This window comes from Brachyistius frenatus, unplaced genomic scaffold (genome assembly GCF_029030835.1).
Source record: "Brachyistius frenatus isolate BFR_SWC_R1_liver_20210118 unplaced genomic scaffold, ASM2903083v1 Contig_14, whole genome shotgun sequence".
In the NCBI taxonomy this organism is placed as follows: domain Eukaryota; kingdom Metazoa; phylum Chordata; class Actinopteri; family Embiotocidae; genus Brachyistius; species Brachyistius frenatus.
In genome coordinates this window covers 1809180-1829105 of record NW_027210613.1, presented here as the reverse complement: position 1 = coordinate 1829105, position 19926 = coordinate 1809180, and the positions used below count along the sequence as shown (strand labels likewise).

The 19926-nt window shown below is 40.7% G+C and overlaps 1 protein-coding gene across 1 annotated transcript in view; it reads right to left on the bottom strand.

The window, feature by feature from the left end:
- The window catches only part of ulk4 (unc-51 like kinase 4), an 82168-nt gene that overhangs the window by 14940 nt on the left and 47302 nt on the right, over window positions 1-19926 (bottom strand). Inside the window, exons 29-34 of the mRNA XM_069693135.1 lie at window positions 19662-19754; window positions 14704-14752; window positions 11609-11714; window positions 10764-10778; window positions 2925-3091; window positions 910-1011 (exon numbers count right to left, since the gene is read on the bottom strand). Of these exons, the coding sequence (XP_069549236.1) occupies window positions 910-1011; window positions 2925-3091; window positions 10764-10778; window positions 11609-11714; window positions 14704-14752; window positions 19662-19754 (532 nt within the window). The remainder of the gene's footprint in view (window positions 1-909; window positions 1012-2924; window positions 3092-10763; window positions 10779-11608; window positions 11715-14703; window positions 14753-19661; window positions 19755-19926) is intronic.

The following is a 19926-nucleotide window of genomic DNA, read 5'->3' as shown; positions in this document are numbered from 1 at the left end:
GTTACCAGGACAAATGGCTTAACTGATCTTCATGGATTCATCCGCGTTAGTTAAAATTAGTCTAACTGTACAGAAACCTTGCGGATTTGTTTTTAGTTTTTTTGCGACAAGTTATTTTCTACGTTCCAATTGTTTTGGTTTATTTGTATTTATTCAGGTCGTACAGTAGAAATAGACTGGAAACGTGGGGAAACAGAGAGGGGGAGGACTGTTCCAGCCGGCTGGGAGTCGAACAGACTCAGCTGCTAACGGTATTTTGGCCCATGTGGTGTGCACCCTAAACGCTCAGCCATCAAGTCACCCTAATGTCCCACATTTTAAAAACAAGCTAATATGTGGGACCAATTGTGAAATCATGAGGCTATAAAAGATATAGTTATAAAGATAACAAGCTCACAGGTGTACGGTGGAACCAGCTGATGAAAACTGCTGCATACAGAGTCACTTTCAATCGATGTAACTGATCTGAACTTCTTAAATCAGTAATTTTTTTTTACGTCTATCACCTTTTCTCAAATATGAGCATTAGAAGTCATAACCGGTGACACAATGTAGAAAAGATCTTCCTGTAGCTCTCTCTCTCTCTCTCTCTTGCGCACATACACATACACACAAACGCACAGGGCCTTGCATTAATAAACAAACATACAGCTTATCTCACTGTATGAGTATTTAGACAGACAAATATGCATACAGAAAATATTTATGTAGCATGTGAGACATTTACATGTGCACGCACGCACACGCACGCACACGCACGCACACACACACACACACACACACACACACGCGCGCGCACACACACACACACACACACACACACACACACACACACACACACACACACACACACACACACACACACACACACACACACACACACAAAGAATCTGTGCGTGTTGGTCTCACCATGTGAATGAGGTGTGTGCTGAGGTGGCTCAGGGGTCTGTTGGCTCGGAGCAGCCTCTCTGCTGCCTCCGTCTCCACTGCTGGACAAGATAGCCTCTGGCTCTATACACACACACACACACACACACACACACACACACACACACACACACACACACACACACACACACACACACACACACACACACACACACACACACACACACACACACACACACACACACACACACACACACGTTAAATCATTTATAGAGATTTGACAGTCAATAATGATGGATCCAGAGACCTGCCAAGACTTATTCTGACAGACTGAGACAGACACAGAAAGAGACACTGATAGACTACGACAGAAAATAGTTGCTCTGTATGTGTTGTGTTATTTTAAACCTCCTTTAAAACAACATGTGTTCAGGACAACATGTGCTGAACATTTTTCTTTGTCACATCAAGTTATTTTTGCATCTCATTAGGATTTTAGCTTTCTCCAGTCCTCCATTTTTTTCTGCCCTTCATCATTAGCACCTCTGTGCCTCAGTTTGGCTTATTTTAGTTCAGTTCATGCCTACAGTGGAACTTCAGGCCAATTAGCGGTGGAATAATGTGATTAATACTGGCACACATTCTCTCTCTCTCCCAAAGTCAACCCTTCTCTGCTACGCCCTCTCTCTCTTTTTTTCTTCTGTAGTAAATATAATCTCTGAGACGCTCTCTCTTGACCAACTGAGTAATAGTTTGGGGAGAGCGGTCTAGTCACGTCCTCTCTCCTTATCAGACCTTATTACCCAAATGAATTTGGTTAGGGCAGAAGTTTTCGTTTTAATGAGCTTTGCATTTCTCCCAGAATTGATTTCTGCTGCACATTCTGCTTGCTCCCTTTTCTATCTCTGTCTCTTCGTCTATCTCTCCATTCCTCTTTCTTCCTCTTCTGTCCTCCTCTCTTTCACCCAGTCTTTTACCCAGCCCTCCACTTTAGTCCCCCCCCCTGTCCAGCCATTAATATGTATGCATTGGGCTGGGGTGCACACTATGGGGAGATGGGGTCTGGTGTGTGTGTGTGTGTGTGTGTGTGTGTGTGTGTGTGTGTGTGTGTGTGTGTGTGTGTGTGTGTGTGTGTGTGTGTGTGTGTGTGTGTGTGTGTGTGTGTGTGTGTCTGTGAGTGTGTGTATGTGTGTTTGTAGTGAGGCAAGCCGAGGACAAAGCCAGCGGTGATAATGAGGCCGCAGGGACATAGCCAGACAGGCCCCTCTGTGTATGCCTGTATATGTGTGTGTGTGTGTGTGTGTGTGTGTGTGTGTGTGTGTGTGTGTGTGTGTGTGTGTGTGTGTGTGTGTGTGTGTGTGTGTGTGTGTGTGTGTGTGTGTGTGTGTGTGTGTGTGTGTGTCCCAGGGACTCAGGACCTCATCCGCTTTCTCCTGAGTCTACAACTTCAGCATTGCAGTTGCTGAAACCTGCATGCTTTCCACTGCATACATCAAGGGACACACATGCACATGCCTTCGGGGACGAGGTACAAGGGCAACATTTTGAGGAAGTTGACTTTGTGTTTCTGTTGGTGAATCTGCACTCAGCAGAGATGAAGTTGGAGAATAGTGGTGACTCAATGTGGGAGGTACATGGGCCTATAAGGACCAGTGTAACATGATTAACACAAACAAGCAACACATGGCTAACAATAAGGTACAAAAATATTATAGAGTAGCCACTGAGTTTTTTTTTAAAGGATTTCTTTGCAAATGCTGTTGTCGTTTTAGAATATATATTTATTTATTCATGACAGGCTACATAAGACACCTTCTTTTACTTTGTTAAGTTACTCAATGAGCCACGATTATATTTTCGTTTGATATTCTTTATTAAACCATTGGAAAAAAGTTATTGTATTGGTGGTTGTAAAATTATTGTCAAATAGAAACATTGAACACATGTTGCCATGAAACTATTTTGTACTGGCAACTGACCAGACCACTCTGTTACTGCAGTAAAGTCTCTGGTTCTTATTAGCTGTGTGTTCATACCTGCAGTGCGGAGCGGACAACCACTGATGTTTGCTTTAGGATGTTGTGAAGCAGTTCCAGAAGGGCTAGCAACACAAAATGGCTGCCTGTCCTCCCAGCATGCTCCTCTCCGTCCAGGTAAAGTAGAGCTGCTTTTGAGAAGGTACTCACCACCACCTCTATAAGCTCTGTGTAGCAGAGAAAAAGGTCTCCATGAGAAGTTTTTATCTGAACGGGAAAGTCTACATTGACATAAGCTTTACAAAGGTAATATCATGACAGCCTCTTACCAAAGCTGCACTACCGAAGCGGACAGTCATGGGCCCAGAGCCACAAGGTGATTATGGTTTTTGGCAATAAAAATAACAGATCAAGAGCCTGAACCACTTAATTATAATATGAACTAATACATAGTAATAGTATTAGCTAATTGTGTGACTCTGACTTTTCGAGGTGCTCTGTGCACACATGGTACATAATACTAAATAAAGGGACTTTTAGTCAAATGACAACATTAGGGGCCCAACAGGACATTTTGCCCTGGGTCCTCTAACAGGTTCATCTGGCCATGACCCGAACCACACTATCATATGAACAAAATGTACATCCAATTAGAAAACAAGGAGCCTGTGTCTCTATGGTCTTCGTGTAAAATTAAATATAATCAGTTCCACTAACAAGATCAGTTATTGATTAATATGTATTCACAACCAACCAACTTCTATGTTCCTAACAACCAGCATGTCTCACTCCTCCACGTGTAGGTGTAAGGAATGACAGTACACCTGAGCCTCAGTAAATGTGTGTAACTGCAGACTCTGGTTCGACTACACCGCGGATTGATAGTTCTTGATCAAGATGAGAGACGCGTTCCCTCTTCAGTCAATTAGCATTTCATTGCCACCAATTTGCCCTGCAGAGAAAAGCAGCTGAATATGACATTAGACGATCTGAACAGAGCTTCACCAGTGCAGGGTTAAATTCTCATATGAAAAACTGATCACATCAACATACCACATAATGGACTCAATTACATGCTCATCTAAAAACACATTCTGTTCCTCCCTTCATGTCTTTTTCCGTTTCCTCTCTCCTCACTCCATCCCTCCCTCTCTGCTCCATGTACAACATGAGGCTGCAAAACCTTGCTATGCACTGAATAAATAGGACTTACTAAAGTGCAAAACCGTGTTCCTTTGCTCATTAAATTTAACACGACAGAAGATATTGTGCAGCTCGTTCTGGGTAGCTAGCTACTGTGAACATCCTGAGATGTAGTCACACTACATACAGTTCATCTGGAAAGTATTGACAGCGCTTCACTTTTTCCACATTTTGTTATGTTACAGCTTTATTCCAAAATGGATTAAATTAATTTTCCTCAAAATTCTACACACAATACCTCATAATGACAAAGTGAAAAAAGTTTGTTTAAAACTTTTGCAAATTTATTAAAAATAAAGAATGAAAATATAACATGTACATAAGTATTCACAGCCTTTGCTCAATACTTTGTTGAAGCACTTTTGGCAGAAATTACAGCCTCGAGTCTTTTTGAGTACAATGCTATAAGCTTGGCACCTATTCTTGGGCAGTTTCTCCCATTCTTCTTTGCAGGACCTCTCAAGCTCCATCAGGTTGGATGGGGAGCATCGGTGCACAGACATTTTCAGATCTCTCCAGAGATGTTCAATGGGGTTCAAGTCTGGGCTCTGGCTGGGACACTCAAAGACATTCACAGTGTTGTCCTAAAGCCATTCCTTTGTTATCTTGGCTGTGTGCTTCGGGTCGTTGTCCTGTTGGAAGATGAACCTTCGCCCCAGTCTGAGGTCCAGAGTGCTCTGGAGCAGGTTTTCATCAAGGATGTCTCTGTACATTGCTGCATTCATCTTTCCCTCCATCCTGACTAGTCTCCCGGTTCCTGCTACTGAAAAACATCCCCACAGCATGATGCTGCCACCACCATGCTTCACCGTAGAGATGGTGTTGGCCAGGTGATGAGCGGTGCCTGGTTTCCTCCAGACATGACGCTTGGCATTAAGGCCAACGAGTTCAATCTTTGTTTCATCAGACCAGAGAATTTAGTTTCTCATGATCTGAGAGTCCTTCAGGTGCCTTTTGGTAAACTCCAGGTGGGCTGTCATGTTCCTTTTACTGAGGAGTGTCTTCCGTCTGGCTACTCTACCATACAGGCCTGCTTGGTGGAGTGCTGCAGAGATGGTTGTCCTTCTGGAAGGTTCTCCTCTCTTCACAGAGCAACGTTGGAGCTCTATCAGAGTGACCATCGGGTTCTTGGTCACCTCCCTGACTAAGGCCCTTCTCCCCCGATCGCTCAGTTTGGCCGGGCGGCCAACTCTAGGAAGAGTCCTGGTGGTTCCAAACTTCTTCCATTTACGGATGATGGAGGCCACTGTGCTCATTGGGACCTTCAATGCTGCAGACATTTTTCTGTACCTTTCCCCAGATCTGTGCCTCGATACAATCCTGTCTCGGAGGTCTACAGACAATTCCTTGGACTTCATGGCTTAGTTTGTGCTCTGACATGCACCGTCAACTGTGGGACCATATATAGAGACAGGTGTCTGCCTTTTCAAGTCATTATGGAGTATTGTGTGTAGAATTTTGAGGAACAAAATTAATTGAATCCATTTTGGAATAAGGCTGTAACGTAACAAAATGTGGAAAAAGTGAAGCACTGTGAATACTTTCTGGATGCGCTGTACATCTCTGTCAGTGAATACTGGAAAGATTCTGCTCCATCCAGGTAGATATCACACAAGTGTTCCAATAAATGTATACTGAACCGATACCCAGGCGATCAATAAGTCCAAAGTTGTTCTTCATTTTCGTTTCTGTGCACAAAGTTACAGTTAAATAACCAAAGTATTAAATCATTCTCTTCACTGGGGAAAATACATCCAGTTTTATTTTCCTATTCCAACAGATCTTTATTTAGAAAGTTAGACGTGTGTGTCTTTTGGTGAGTACAAGTGCAGGCAGTGCTTGCCTGCTGTCAGTGAGATGTACTGTTACTATGTCAAACGGCAACATAATTAATTAGACAAGCTGCTCTACTTTGGACCGTTCAATCATACAAAGAACTCTTTTGCTGTTAATGTAATCTGACAACAGGCCTACTTAGATACAAACTCTATTCTAGATAGTTGCTTGTGTGTATGTTAACGATATTGTTCTGTTATTATCTGTTGAGGAAAGCTGACAGCACTTTAAACAGCCACATTTGCCAAATCACAAAGTAAACTAAGAGGATATGCAATCAAGCATAAGATCTCTAAAGATTCCTGACATTTTAGCCACCAATCAGCAGCCACTACAGGCTGTGGGTGCATTATTAATCCAAACTCAAATTGGCTTTTGATTGTGCACCTAAAAAAACAAGCTCATATTGGGACATAGCACAGAGTTTGCTTGTAACCGGTGATCATTTGGATATAGCTAGATGAGTCAGTGCTGTGCTACAAAACAAAACAGCACAAACAGGCCAATATGTATCTGTTTATGCTTCAATATTATACACTCTCCCATCACTAGACTGACATATTTATTTCAATACAGTTACACAGTAGAATCTTAAAAAATGTCCTCAATTAATCTGAAAAGATCACACCACACAATGATATGAAACGAGCTACACAATTCTATTACAACACAAGGATTACAATACAGGCTCACAATAGAACGCAAGGCCCTATTGTTTAGATATGCTTCAAGGGAAATTTGAAGCATATCAAATATTGCTTCCAAATGCATCCAGTGTTTTCAATTTTTTTTCTCCCCCCCCTGGCTGCGCTGCACAGCTCATCAAACCACTTGTCGAGTGCCGACAGTGTTTTTATTTTCTCATGGAATGAATCCTTTTAGATTATACCAGATGTTCCATCAAAACACACCTGATCACAGACCAAAAACACCAAAGCAGGTATTCTTCAGGGGACATAATTCTTACTGTACATATATGGTAATTAAACACATTAGGGCAATGTGAGTCATTTGCTCATAGATTTTTTTTTTTGGTCAATAATTTCACTGATTTCACCAAAAATGCCAACAAAATGCTGTTACAGATCATAGGTGGTATTAAAAAAGAAATTACTTCAACCAAAAGAGACATTTAGTTCCACATCATCACCAGCAAAGCAGAGTCTGTACTCAACGTCAGCAAGATCCATCGTGTTGACTAACATTTATTCTCCTCATCTGCTTGCAGGCTGAATAAAAACCTTCCCTCTCAGCTATCTGAGTTTCATCTGAAAGTCACAGCACGAGTACGGGCTTTCCAGCTGCAGTCTCCAATTTTACATTTTGCACATTTCTTTACTTTAAACAAAAGGTTTGAGTGGTTGCTTTTAACTTTATAACCTAAACCACTTCCAAAGCTAAACTGTACAAAACATTCAGAGTGTGGAGACAAAGTCATGTTGGCAAAGCACAAATAATTCATGTTCCATGAAAAATAATCTAACGAGTGAAGTCAGCAGCTAAGATAATGACTCTTCTATTCATAGAAAGGAACGAAAATAGCAAGTGTGGTTGAATATGTGCTTAGTATGACACAAGCCCCGACTCTGCTCAAAATATTTCCTCACAGCAACTCTATATGTCTCAATAGTATTATGATAAGAGTAACATAAAGGCACCCCATGTTTGTGCAATGTCAGCTCGTCTTGATTTGGTTCCTGACTGCAATTCAGTCATCCAGAGGTTGTACACACGTTTCAGTATAAAATGTTTATTGTGTCAGCAGAGAACCCAGTATCAGCTCTGTATGAGTGAGTGTGTGTGTGTGTGTGTGTGTGTGTGTGTGTGCGCGCACACATGCAAATTCAGTCATTGCTAACAAGTAGTAAATTTAAAGATGTCACATATGTACAAATGTTACCTCTGTAAGGTGAATAATTTATGAGTGTAAATCAGTTTGCTCTGTCCTATTTTGGCATTTTTGACTTTATCGAGGTTATAAATAGACAGTCTACAATGCTTTGCAGCATTATCTATTTATAAACCACTGTCAAATTAGTTCTGTTGGGAATCAACAGACTGGAAAGCTTGAAGCACGACTGTAAGCAAAGGAGAAAAGTTGTCTTGGGACAGAAGAACCTTTACTAAACTTAGGTATGATAAATGGATCATGTTTCAGTTCATTAAAGTTGTATGTACATGTTTTCAATAATGTGATTTTCTCTATTGTAACTTACATGCATGTGGTATGATCGTCTTCATTAAAGATGGAGTTGTTGTGGTCAAATCCCCTGTGTGCATCATGTGCTACCTGAATACCTAAATGCAAATGGTTTTCCATGTTGATATTATTCCACCAGCTCAGGCTGTTAGCTGATTGGTCCCAGGCCAGATACAACCTGTAACTGTCTACGATGTGTACAACCATTTTTTTTGGTCCCACCCTACAGCTAATACAAGTGGCCTCCTGCGGTGTACTCAGCATTACGTTTTCATGCATCGGTCAATATCAACCTGAATGAATCTAAAGAAGCACAACCACTCAGCCAGCCTCAGAACTTTCGCCTAAAGTTTGCAATCAACCTTGAAAATATGTACCAATAATGGACCCCATAGCCAAGGACAGCACAGGTTGCCTGTGACTGCTCCAAAATTAATTTGTCTGAGGGGAAGGTCTGACTGGACGGAGTTTAGGGAAGTAAAACCAATTAAGTTAGGTTGAGATAGTGGTAAGGTTTAAGGTAAGGGAAAAGACAACAATACTGTCACACACTTAAAATAGTTGTACTGTAAATGGGTGGAAAGTTATTCACGCTGGGAAGTTCTTTGGAAAATAAAATACCTATTCAAAATATTTATAAATCAATGTTTTTAACAAGGGGATGCAAGGACACTGCAAAACATCTTACACTTACTGTCAAGTGTGTTTCATTGATTTCCATTATGAAAAATTGTTAATCCAATGACCTCTGAGGTGTGTGCTCATGTCAAAACATTAATATGGAAGACAGATCTTTGTGGTATGAATTATGCCAGGGGCATTATTATTGATTGGATATATATGGACATAGTTTGGAAAAACCATTATAGAATTTGTTTAGATATCGTTTGGGGAAATAACCAGACACCAATTTCAAATGGCAATTTATAGATGCAAATTCCACAGAAACTAGATAACACCGGCACAGAGGCAATTACCTAAAAAAAAAAAAATCCTCTGAGTTTCTCACAGAAGGTCAGGAGAAATAACAAGAACTAGTGGCAGATTAAACCAATGCAGCAACCTGAGAGACCTTCAAGGATTCTGAAGACACACAGAGTCCTTGAGGACTTCTTTAATTAATTAAAAGACAACAGCACTTTAATTAACTGACACTTTGTCAGCACCTCGGCCCAAGAACAAACTCAGGGGTTGCTCAGGGTGCGAACACTTGAATTGTTGGGTTGAATTTCTCATGCTCTACATGTGACCACTTCCTTATTAAATCACGCAGTCTGCTTGTCAGTGTGCCTCGGAAATGGGTCTCGGATTCACTTTGAGGAGAGAAGCCTGAAGCCTCATATCCTTATATAATCAGATTACAACCAAGACTTTCTCCATTAGTCTGCTTCATGTTCTCAAATTAAAACTGAGCAATCCAGGATCATATAAAATAATAGGAACTTTGTTTAGGAATCATCTCTCACTCTGTCAAGTTATTCTTCCCCTCCCGCCTCGCTTCATCTCGCCCACTATCAAACTGTCACTCATTTTAACCTCCAATTTCCTCCTCTATCATCTCATCTCTCCTCTGTGTTTCCAACCCAAATGCTCCACATTCTCTCTCTGTGTATCCCATTTTCCCCTCTGTCACCTCTCTGCTACCCTTTTTTACCTACTATTTTCCTTTTCTGGCTGTATCATCCTCCCTCTCACTTCTCTCTCATGCTTTTTTTTTTTTTGCCATCTTTTTCTTTCTGTTGTTCTGTTCTTCCTCCCTCTCTCTTTGCTCCCTCTGTCTTCATTCCCCAGGGGGTATTATCTCAGTCGGAGGCAAATCTGCCCAATTATAAACCTCATCTCCTCTCTCTCTCTCTCTCTCTCTCTCTCTCTCTCTCTCTCTTTCTCTCTCACACACACACACACACACACACACACACACACACACACACACACACACACACACACACACACACACACACACACACACACACACACACACACGGACTGCGTGCTCCTGCATCCACTCCACACATTCACACACAGATCTCCTCTCTGTCACACACATACACAGAGGCATAAGCACAAATGCATTCACACAAGCACAAAAACATACCTCCCTATTTTTGCTCTTCTTCACTGTCTATTTCATTCACTCCCAACAAACACACTCACGCACACAGACTCAGACAAACAGACACACACATACAGTCTCACACACCACCCTTCCCCTCCTCTCTCTGTCACACCTTAAAAAGCCAATTATACATGCTTCCTCCCTTTTCCTCTTCTCTCCTCCTCTCCCTCTCCCTTCCTTCTTGCCATCGCCACACTGATCGCGAGTGAACCACAATGAAAAAGAGGGAGGAAGAGGAGAAGAGAAGACCGAAGAGCAGCCCAAAACACAGGATATTGGAGAAGGTAAAATTGGGAACAGAGACGAAGAAGGCGAGAAGATGAGGGGGCAAGATGTGAGCTGAGTAGATTGGAAAAGTGGATAATAGGAAAAGCCGAAAAAGGAGGGATACGAGGGGAATAACAAAATAAAGGGAGACAGAATAGGAGAGGAGGGAAGAGGAGAAGTGAAGAGTGGAGATAGCGTTAATTGCCAGACCAGTGTTAGTGCTGGGTTGACAGTTTCTTGTTGAGAGTCGAGCTGATTGGATGATAATGATGCTTACCACTGAACTGCCGCACTGCTGACCCAATGGAAATAGAGGCAGAGGAAGGGTTGATAGTAGATAGGAGTGTACAGAGAAGAGGATGGACAGAATGAGGCACAAAAGATAGAGAGAAATTAACACAGTCTTTAAATAGAAATCCAAGGAAGCATTATTGTGTTGTGTTTTCATTGCTGCTGAGAGTTGTAATTACACTGTTGAACTGTGGGTCCTGGAACATTTGCATATGCACACATCTCACATATACAGAAGCAGCAGTGTTTGTAAATGTATTCTTGCAAACACTCTTCTCTAATTTACTACCTTCATTTTCTCATGTTAGATTTGGGCTGCATCCCAACATCCCTGAGCTTTGTGTTTCCATTCCTTCTTTCTAATTAAAGTCCTAATCCCAGACTCTTCATGCTGAAATGGGCCTAAAATGACTTAACTTCTCAAAACTGTCCTCACTCCGAAAGGACACACAACATAAATGTGACTCCTCCTCATGGATCCACTGGAACCACATGAAATTCTAATAATATGAGGTTTCACCATAGCTGAAGGACTGAAAGCAATGCCTCAGGCACACACAAACAAACAGCCAAGGTTGCTGACCTGAATAAGCATTACGTTGCAGTGAAGTAAAAAACATGTGACCAACTAACATAACAATAACTAATGTGAGTGGAGTCAAAATCCTGAAACACACAGTGCAGTAGTTCAGCAGGGTCAAAGACAGACAGGCCTAATTTACATCCGTAACAATGGTACAAGTGTAACAGACGGCACAAAACAAGAAAAGGAGAGAAGCATCTAAAAAATGTTTTACTGCTAAATTCATGATGTATGCAGATATACTGTACCTTGCTGATGCAGTGGTTGCTGATCCAAGACGTTGTCGCCACTGAGATTACACAAAAAGACGACTGCATTCTGGACCATCCCGCTGGTGACATTACTGCCGTTAGCCTTGGAAAAGTAAGATAAGATAAAATAAGATTAGATTAGATTAGATTTGACTTTATTAATCCCACAGTGTGGAAATTTACTCGTCACAGCAGCATAGAGAAGACAAAAAAAAGTGCACACAATATGAGCAAATTTACAAATACTTATGAGATATGGGAAATAAGGTAGATAAAAAATAATTACTTTAGAAAAAAATCAAATCAAATAAGAGCAATGAATAAAAAATACACACACACACACACACACACACAGAATATATACACAAAAACAAATCGAATAAAAAATAAATACAGACGGAGACAAGATATCTAAGGTATTAATTATAACATGTATTCTACAGTCAACCCAGAGTTGAAGGTTTTCTCATAGTACTTTTTTTTAACCAGCTAATATATAACCAAACCAAATGTGATGACTTAAGGTAGGTAATGCAAACAGAGGTAATGATCTTCAAAACAGTCTGTGCACTGGTTATCAGTGATGTCAGCTACAGGACAGGTAATATCATTTTGTATGTGGGCCACAAAGGGTTCCTGACTTGTCATAAAACACAACACAATTACGGAAAACCATCAATTTGACTTTGAATTTGTGTTGAGAAAAAGCCTTTCAACATATTGAAGAGAATACAATCTGTGTAATTGTGCAAAAAAAAAAAAAAATAACCCCCCCAAAAAACCCTTTATTTCTGAATGTTGATCTTTTTGAATAATTCTTGTTATTATTTTTTCTGTGGAACCTTTATTTATACATATTAATTTGCTTAAATATGTGTAACTACTTTTGAGTTTGGTACAGTTAGAGGTTTAAGGCCTTCAGCCCAGTGCTGCTCTGCTCTTAAAGGCTCTCATCATGGATGTATTAAGAGAAATAGACATAGTGTGGAAGAGTCCCTGCTCCCATGGTACTGCAACCCATCCATTTAAGACACATGTGTGAACCTGTTACAAGATAACCCACTTGGTACATGAGATCAATTATTACACTGCCTACCAGCACAATAAACTGGTATATGCAATACATTATGTTTTTGAAAATGGACATTTTGCCATAAAAAAAATCATTGGTTTTCCAGGTCTTTAATTTATTGGATGCAGGCCTACAGCATGTCTTCTTGTTACTACTAACAGTGAAGTCACTGTGATAGTAGGGACTGCCTTTTCTATGTTTTATGAACTGAACTGTCAATGCTTTCACCTAAAAATAGCTTTTTTCAAAAGGTCTTTTTGTTGTCATTAGAAGTAATTTCTGTACTTTGTGAAAGGTTTTCATGACATTTCTATTGATAGAAGCAAAATAACGCAGACAAACGGATAAAATGATATGCTCTATTTAAGAAGAAGAATATGTTCTGATGGACGTGGTTGAGCAAAAGAACAAATTCATTCTTTCTACCGGAGGATGGTGTAGTTGTGACCTGTGGTAATGGATTGATTTTAACAGGAAACCTGGGTCAAGCCTATAGTCTCCACCTTCCTCTGACTCCTATCTCCTCACCTCTCCCTTGTCCTCCTTTGCTTTTCCTCCCTTTACTATTTGTGCTCCTTCTTGCTCCTCCTTACAAATTCTTCTCTCCCTCCTCCTACAGTAATTTACTTCCCCTTCCTCCTCCTGCCCCCATTTCACTATTTGATCCTCTCTGAGATACACCAGCTCAGCCTGCGGGGTCTGTGCACATCAGTGTGATCTGTGTACGAGCCGATAAGCCTGGCTGGTACTCATCATGTGCAGTTGCCTGAGGCTGAAGGCAATGACATCAGTTCACGCCAAGTACGGCCTGCCTGTCAGAACCAACAAATGACAAACCTCATCTATTTTGACAACGAGCAACGAGGAATGGCAAACATAGGCTTAACTTGCACCCTGTACTTGAACTCATCCATCTTATGTAAGTGGTGTATTTACAGTATGTATAGCCAGGGAGGATTTGTAAAACTATTTTACAGCAGACAATCCACTGTGAACAGTCTCCTGCTTCAGGTACAGCAGGCAACCTGTTAAAAACCCTGGTCCAACCAGCGTCCTGAGGTCCTTTCATGTCTGAAGCAGAACTACTTCATCATCTAGACAAACACAATTAGGTGAGTTTCTCCATGACAAGTGTGATCACCAGCGATAGGTGTAATCAATCTAGATCAGGGAGTTTCAGGCAGCATAAATCAATCCAAACGTGAGCAGTATAGACGGCGGTAATGGATCCAGACATGACTGCTTCAGACAGGAGTAAACAATCAGGAGACGAGTTAATCAGGCTGTTGGATAACAGTGTTTAATATTCTGCATCAGCTAGTCAGGGCTGGACAGGCAGCCATGCAGAACACTGATTATTAAGTGAGTGTGTGTGTGTGTGTGTGTGTGTGTGTGTGTGTGTGTGTGTGTGTGTGTGTGTGTGTGTGTGTGTGTGTGTGTGTGTGTGTGTGTGTGTGTGTGTGTGTGTGTATGTAAAGGGTGAATTGTTTGGTGCAGCATGAATGTTTTGGTTTGCTGGAAACATATTGCTCTGTGTTGGTGGGTGCTTTAGCTTGTGTGCCTGCAACAAGGGTCAGGTGAAATAAATTGTTTCCTGGAAACGTTGTTATGCTTCACTGATAACAGACAAGTGGCTGTGGGTTTGTCTGTAAAGCTTTTGTGTGCGATCTTAATAGTGGAGTCCATATTCCCACTCTATTAACCCTTCCTCCTCTATATTGCTGACCTGCCAGTCAATTACACCAGCCCTCTAATAGGTCAACACCACTCAGACTCATTTACATAAATACATCTATAAGGGTTGGATGGAGCGAGTGAGGGAAGAATGAGAAGGAAGACGACCGAAAGCAACTGAGCAGTGAGAAAATACAGCAGGAATGTCATTTAAAACACAAATTGTGCTAAATGGATTTGATTAGCTGATTGTTAAGGCTATTTAATATCAGACTGATTGAATGACCAAGTGATTTATGGATAAGCTGATAGAAAACTAATTGATTAATTGAGTTTGGCTTCTTACCGTAATGAGCTGAAAGACTATTGGTAGGATCCTACTATGTTTGATCAACCTGAAAAGGAGAGAAAAAATACACTTTGAGGCGACAGTAGAAATGGAGGAATTAATTTAATATATTCACTGGTCACATGCAGTTTGCACACACAACCACACACATGCAGACACACAGCTGTTTCATCTTCATTAAGGTTGGAGTTCTGCTACGACGACTCCTGTCTGCTACCAGTGGAATTGAGAAAAAACACAAAAAGAGGAGAAGTGATGGGAGCAGACAACGTGAGAGGAAGTAAAAGAGGAGAAAGACGGAGGTGATGAGGGCTGAAGAGAAGATGAGGTAAGAAAAGATTGCGTTTTGGACAGAGAAGACAGAAGAGTGGGGAAACAAATGAATGGAAGGAGAAGTAGAGAGGGAAAATAGTAACGTGAATAAATCCATAGTGAAAAACTAGAAGAACAGTTGACACAGTAGAAGAGAGAAGTAGAGAGATGGATGTCTGTATTAGCAATGGCATTCTGTTTACTTAATGATGAAGGTTCTTTGACTCACAATCAATTACTGTGTGGTTGGAGTGTCGACATATATGAACACAAATCTTGTTTGTGTGTTTGTGTCTGTGTGCATTAGAAAGAAAGAAAGCACTGAGGCTGTAATGAACAAAGCTAGCTTAAATCAGACAGGTGTTAATAATAAGTTGCAGGTAACAAAGCCCGTCCACTGATTTAAAAACCTGTCTTCAGTCTAACTGTGATTTATAGCTTGTCCAGCAGCCATCAGACAACCTCGGCAACTTTTATCTAAACAAGCTGACCTAATTTCTCACAGAGTTTTCAGCAGCGAACACAATGTTCCCTCTCATCAAAAAGGTGCCGTTTTGAGACTGAACAGGGACAGAAGTTAGTTAATATGAACTTCCTAGAATCATGTTAATATGACGGTATATCAACTGAGAGGCTTTTCATTTAACAAAAGTCAGACTCACAGGTAGGAGTGAATCTGATCAGCAAAAGATACCAAATGTTCATCATAGTTTGTCCTCAGAACTGTTTACATTTATTTTTATTGCATTCTTCTACAGGTATATTGTCTACTTTACATTCTGTAGTGTTACAGACATACTTTTTCCTTGTTCCAGCTGATTACTTTTGCTGCAGACTTGTAACCCACTTTTTACAAAGAGATCAATACCATTTTCATGTCTGTTGAGAATTCTCCACCCCATTACACCAAATTCTCAGCTCACCATAGGCAGCTGCTAAAGAAACAGATTTATTGGGCCATGCAGCTGTTTCAGTCCGCAGTTAGTTTTGGACATCGTGAACCTTTGCTTCATGATTTTAGTTGGAGGTCATCATGGTTAAATTGTAAGATGAAGCCAATTTCTGCATTCTTTGGTAAGTCTGCTCACCTGCTGTTCTCATCTCCCCCCTGATGAATGAGCTATTTTGACCCAGAACTTATTGTGTAATGGTTGGTGAGGTTGGTCACTGAAATAAAATGCATTCAGAGAGACAGTTACCATATTTATCTGTAGTTGAACAGTAAATCCATCATCTATACTGAGAACACTTACTGTCTACAGGTACTTCATATTTAGCAATGCACTCTACGTTCAGCCTTTTATACATGTGTTGGTGTGGGAGTGTGTGTGTGTCTGTGATTGTGTGTGCTTGTAGATGTGATGGATGGCCTCCCATTAAGGGGGTGACAGACTGAGAGATGAGAGGACAGGCCAGGCTAACGCAACATGATAAACTGGACCACCTTTAAACTACCAGCCATACAGCAATAGACACAGTGCACCAGACCAGACACTGAACAAACCACAACACGACAGGCTAAATATAATAGAATGAGACAACCCTCACTGCACGAGTCACACATCAAATATACAATTAGGAGCTTCATTACAGAGAATACAAGGTGGACAACAACTAAAATATATTAACCTCGGCTCGTATGTGTTCCGTCTGTCAGCTACATCACTTAGTGAAGCCAAAAAAAAAAAAAAAATGTTAAAACAAATGATGAAAGGGATATTTGGACCTTGTTCATCTCACATGAAAAGATACAAAGATAAAAAACAGGAAGTCAGGAGGTTATATTCTGACTTTGTCTAATTAGCCTATATCATAATATAGCTCTTCTGTAGAGTAAAAAAAAACCCGACACACCTTAATGAGTTTTTTAACCCCCAAAAGAATATTTCAAAATACGCATTCATTCCCACCAGAGAGTAGAACAGGATGTTACATACAATTCCAGCCTTTTAGCGTGTGAAAATGACCATTTTAGTTTCGACAGTTAATGATTCCACTTTTCGTTGGATGACAGAGATGCAAGTGTCCAAATAACTACACTTTTTTTAATTTATTTTTTTATGTAATGGTTTTACACAACAATATAAGATGCAGGAATTGACTTGTTTGATACAAAAATTCTTTGACAACCACAATAAAATATCCAATCAAGTTAAATTAAGAGAATGTACTGCCTAATACTGGAGAATGAGGCAGGAGGCAAAGCATGTTTGAAAAGGCACGGCCACATCCACACACTTTTCACACAGACATACTTATAAGGACATCTCACATACATGGGCAAACACACATGTAACCACACAGCTTGAGGTTCTTTGGCTAAAGGTCATGGTAAATGTAGTTGTTTGAAGGTGTGTCTGGACTGTGATAATACAGAGAGACAGCAGGCTGCCTCCCCAACGTTAATGTCCCCAATTTACCATCTAATTACCGCTCGGCGGGCTTCATAGCCACACTTATCTAACCAAGACCCAGGCAATTTAATTTCTGATTGTATAACCGCAGTGATGGAGGGAAACTTGTGGAGAGAGGGCACAGAAAAAGAGAGAAATGTGGACTAATGTTAATAAATTAGAGATGGTGAGAGAAAGAGAGCGGGGGAGATGGAGAAAAAATGTAAAATGTTGTTAATAATGTCAGAGGGAAAGAGGGAGAGGGAAAAAACAGATGTAGAGAGAAGAGTGCTGACACCAATTTGAAAAGTTCACGTCACTCTACTTGTGTCAAGGAAAGAGGAGGATGAGGAGAGGTGGAGGAGGAGAAGGATGGAGACGAGAGGGGGTAATATGACTGATAAGAGAAGTAGGGGCATATTCAGCGATGAGGACAAACTTTAAACTCCGGGAGTGGGGGAGGGAGGGCTAGACGGAGATGGAAGGAGAGTGGGATATTAGTGAGAGGAGATTTATTGAGTCATTATTGCTGAAGCAGATAAAATAAGTGGATAGAAGGAGGGAGAGAAATGAGGGAAGGACAAAACAGAAGGTTAATCATGGATGTTGTAAATTAATACTGCTAATACTAATTGATATTGTGGTTGAGCTACAATAGTCGGCCATGTACATTTCCATGTCTATGACCACTTTGTAATACAAAAATATTGACAATGACTGTATTTTTAGGACCAAGTAACTAAAACGTACTAAGATTCAAATAAGTTTGAAAACAAGGCTCTTGAATTCATCATTTGGTGGATGAAAAGCTGAAATTTGTTACTCATGAAGGCCATCGCACCCAGTTTTCTCTTTCTTTTAACTCGCCTTCTCTTCTAAGCCAGGAAGTGATGCAAATCTACTCATGCTCCCTCTTCATCCCTTATATACTCGGCCCACACTCTTTGGTCAACATTTCCTTTGCTTCCTGGTGTTACTTCTTTCCCCATCTGTCTTTCTAAATCTCCCCATCACTTTCTTATTTCCTCCTCCTGTCCTTCCTCTCACCCCTCTATCCACTTGCTTTCCTCATTCTCTCACTCTCAGTGTCCTCTTTTCTATCTCACTTTCCATCTTTGTCAACAGCTGAAAAGAGAAGACAGATGACCAAAGTATCAAGACTTACTGACAGCTGCTGTCAGAACACGTCTAACACACATACATCAACGCGCACACGAGTACACACACATATATAAACACACACACACACACACACACACACAAACACACGTGAGTCTTCTCATGGTTGGACAAGGAATCAGCAATTTTCTGTGCAACAGCAACCCATATTTACCTCTTTTTAATTTGGTGTCAAATGACTGCTCTCTCGAGAGATGTGTTTAAATTTCTGAATAGTGAATTACCTCCACATTATGCAGGAGCGAATCTTACTTCAGCGGCAGCAATAATTTTGTATTAGTGTCGTATATTTAAGGAGCGTGCATTACATTTTTAAGCAAAGCTCTTCAGGACATGCGATTGTGCCAAGATACATCAGCACAACATGTCAAGTTTTCACACATCTCAGCTGATACAGCACCTTATTTCTGTCACTAAACTGATAACTAATATAGAAAACACTGGCTTAAAGACGGGTGAAAAGGGTCTTGTTGAATGCAGATCACCAGCAGTGGAGCAGCTGTGAGGATGTTGTTGCTATTAGCTCTGAATGTGCATCAGCTACATCACCATATGATCATTTGTGTATATCTGTATACTGTAGTTGGCAAATACATCACTGCTCATAATAAGTGTGGGTGCGTTTGTGTGTGCATTTATGCAGATGTGTGTGTTTGGGAGTGCATATTAATCCACGTTTGTTTGTGTGCGAGTGGCTGTGAATGATTCACAGTGCTGAACTGGGAATCACTGGCCTTGGCATTAAAACATTATACACAGAGTGCCTAAAATGTGCCTGTGTGTATTTGTATCTGCACCTGCAAGGACTGCAAAACACTTTAATATGAGCAAATCTTGGTCTCGGATAGAGAATCAGAATAATGGATTCAAAATTATCCGCACTTTTCAAATGTATTGTCCATATTTAATTTCAGTTACTAAGGAATAATTTATAAGAATACTTTCTTCTACTCTTTTCTGTCCTCTTCAGTTTACAATATTATGTTGATAATACATGAAGTAAGGTCACATTTTGGTATAATGATGAAGTGTTTTGTCGTCTCTGTGTGTGACTGATTGTATGTACAGTACCTGCAGATCTGAGTGCTGTGTTCAGTCATCGATACCAGCAGTTTGAGTGCGGAGAGTGGGATGGGCTCCGCTGCTCGAAGAAGAGCCTCGTACCTAGACATAAACATGTCTCAGTACAACATTTGGCTTTCGTAGTGTTAATTATTAATGCACTGTTCTGATCATTAGTAACAGAGTGTAAACTAGAACAGATCTGGAGAGAGGGCTGGAGAAGGGGGGGAGGGGAGAGCTGGTTATGGAAGGAGAGAAAAGAAAATGCGGGAAG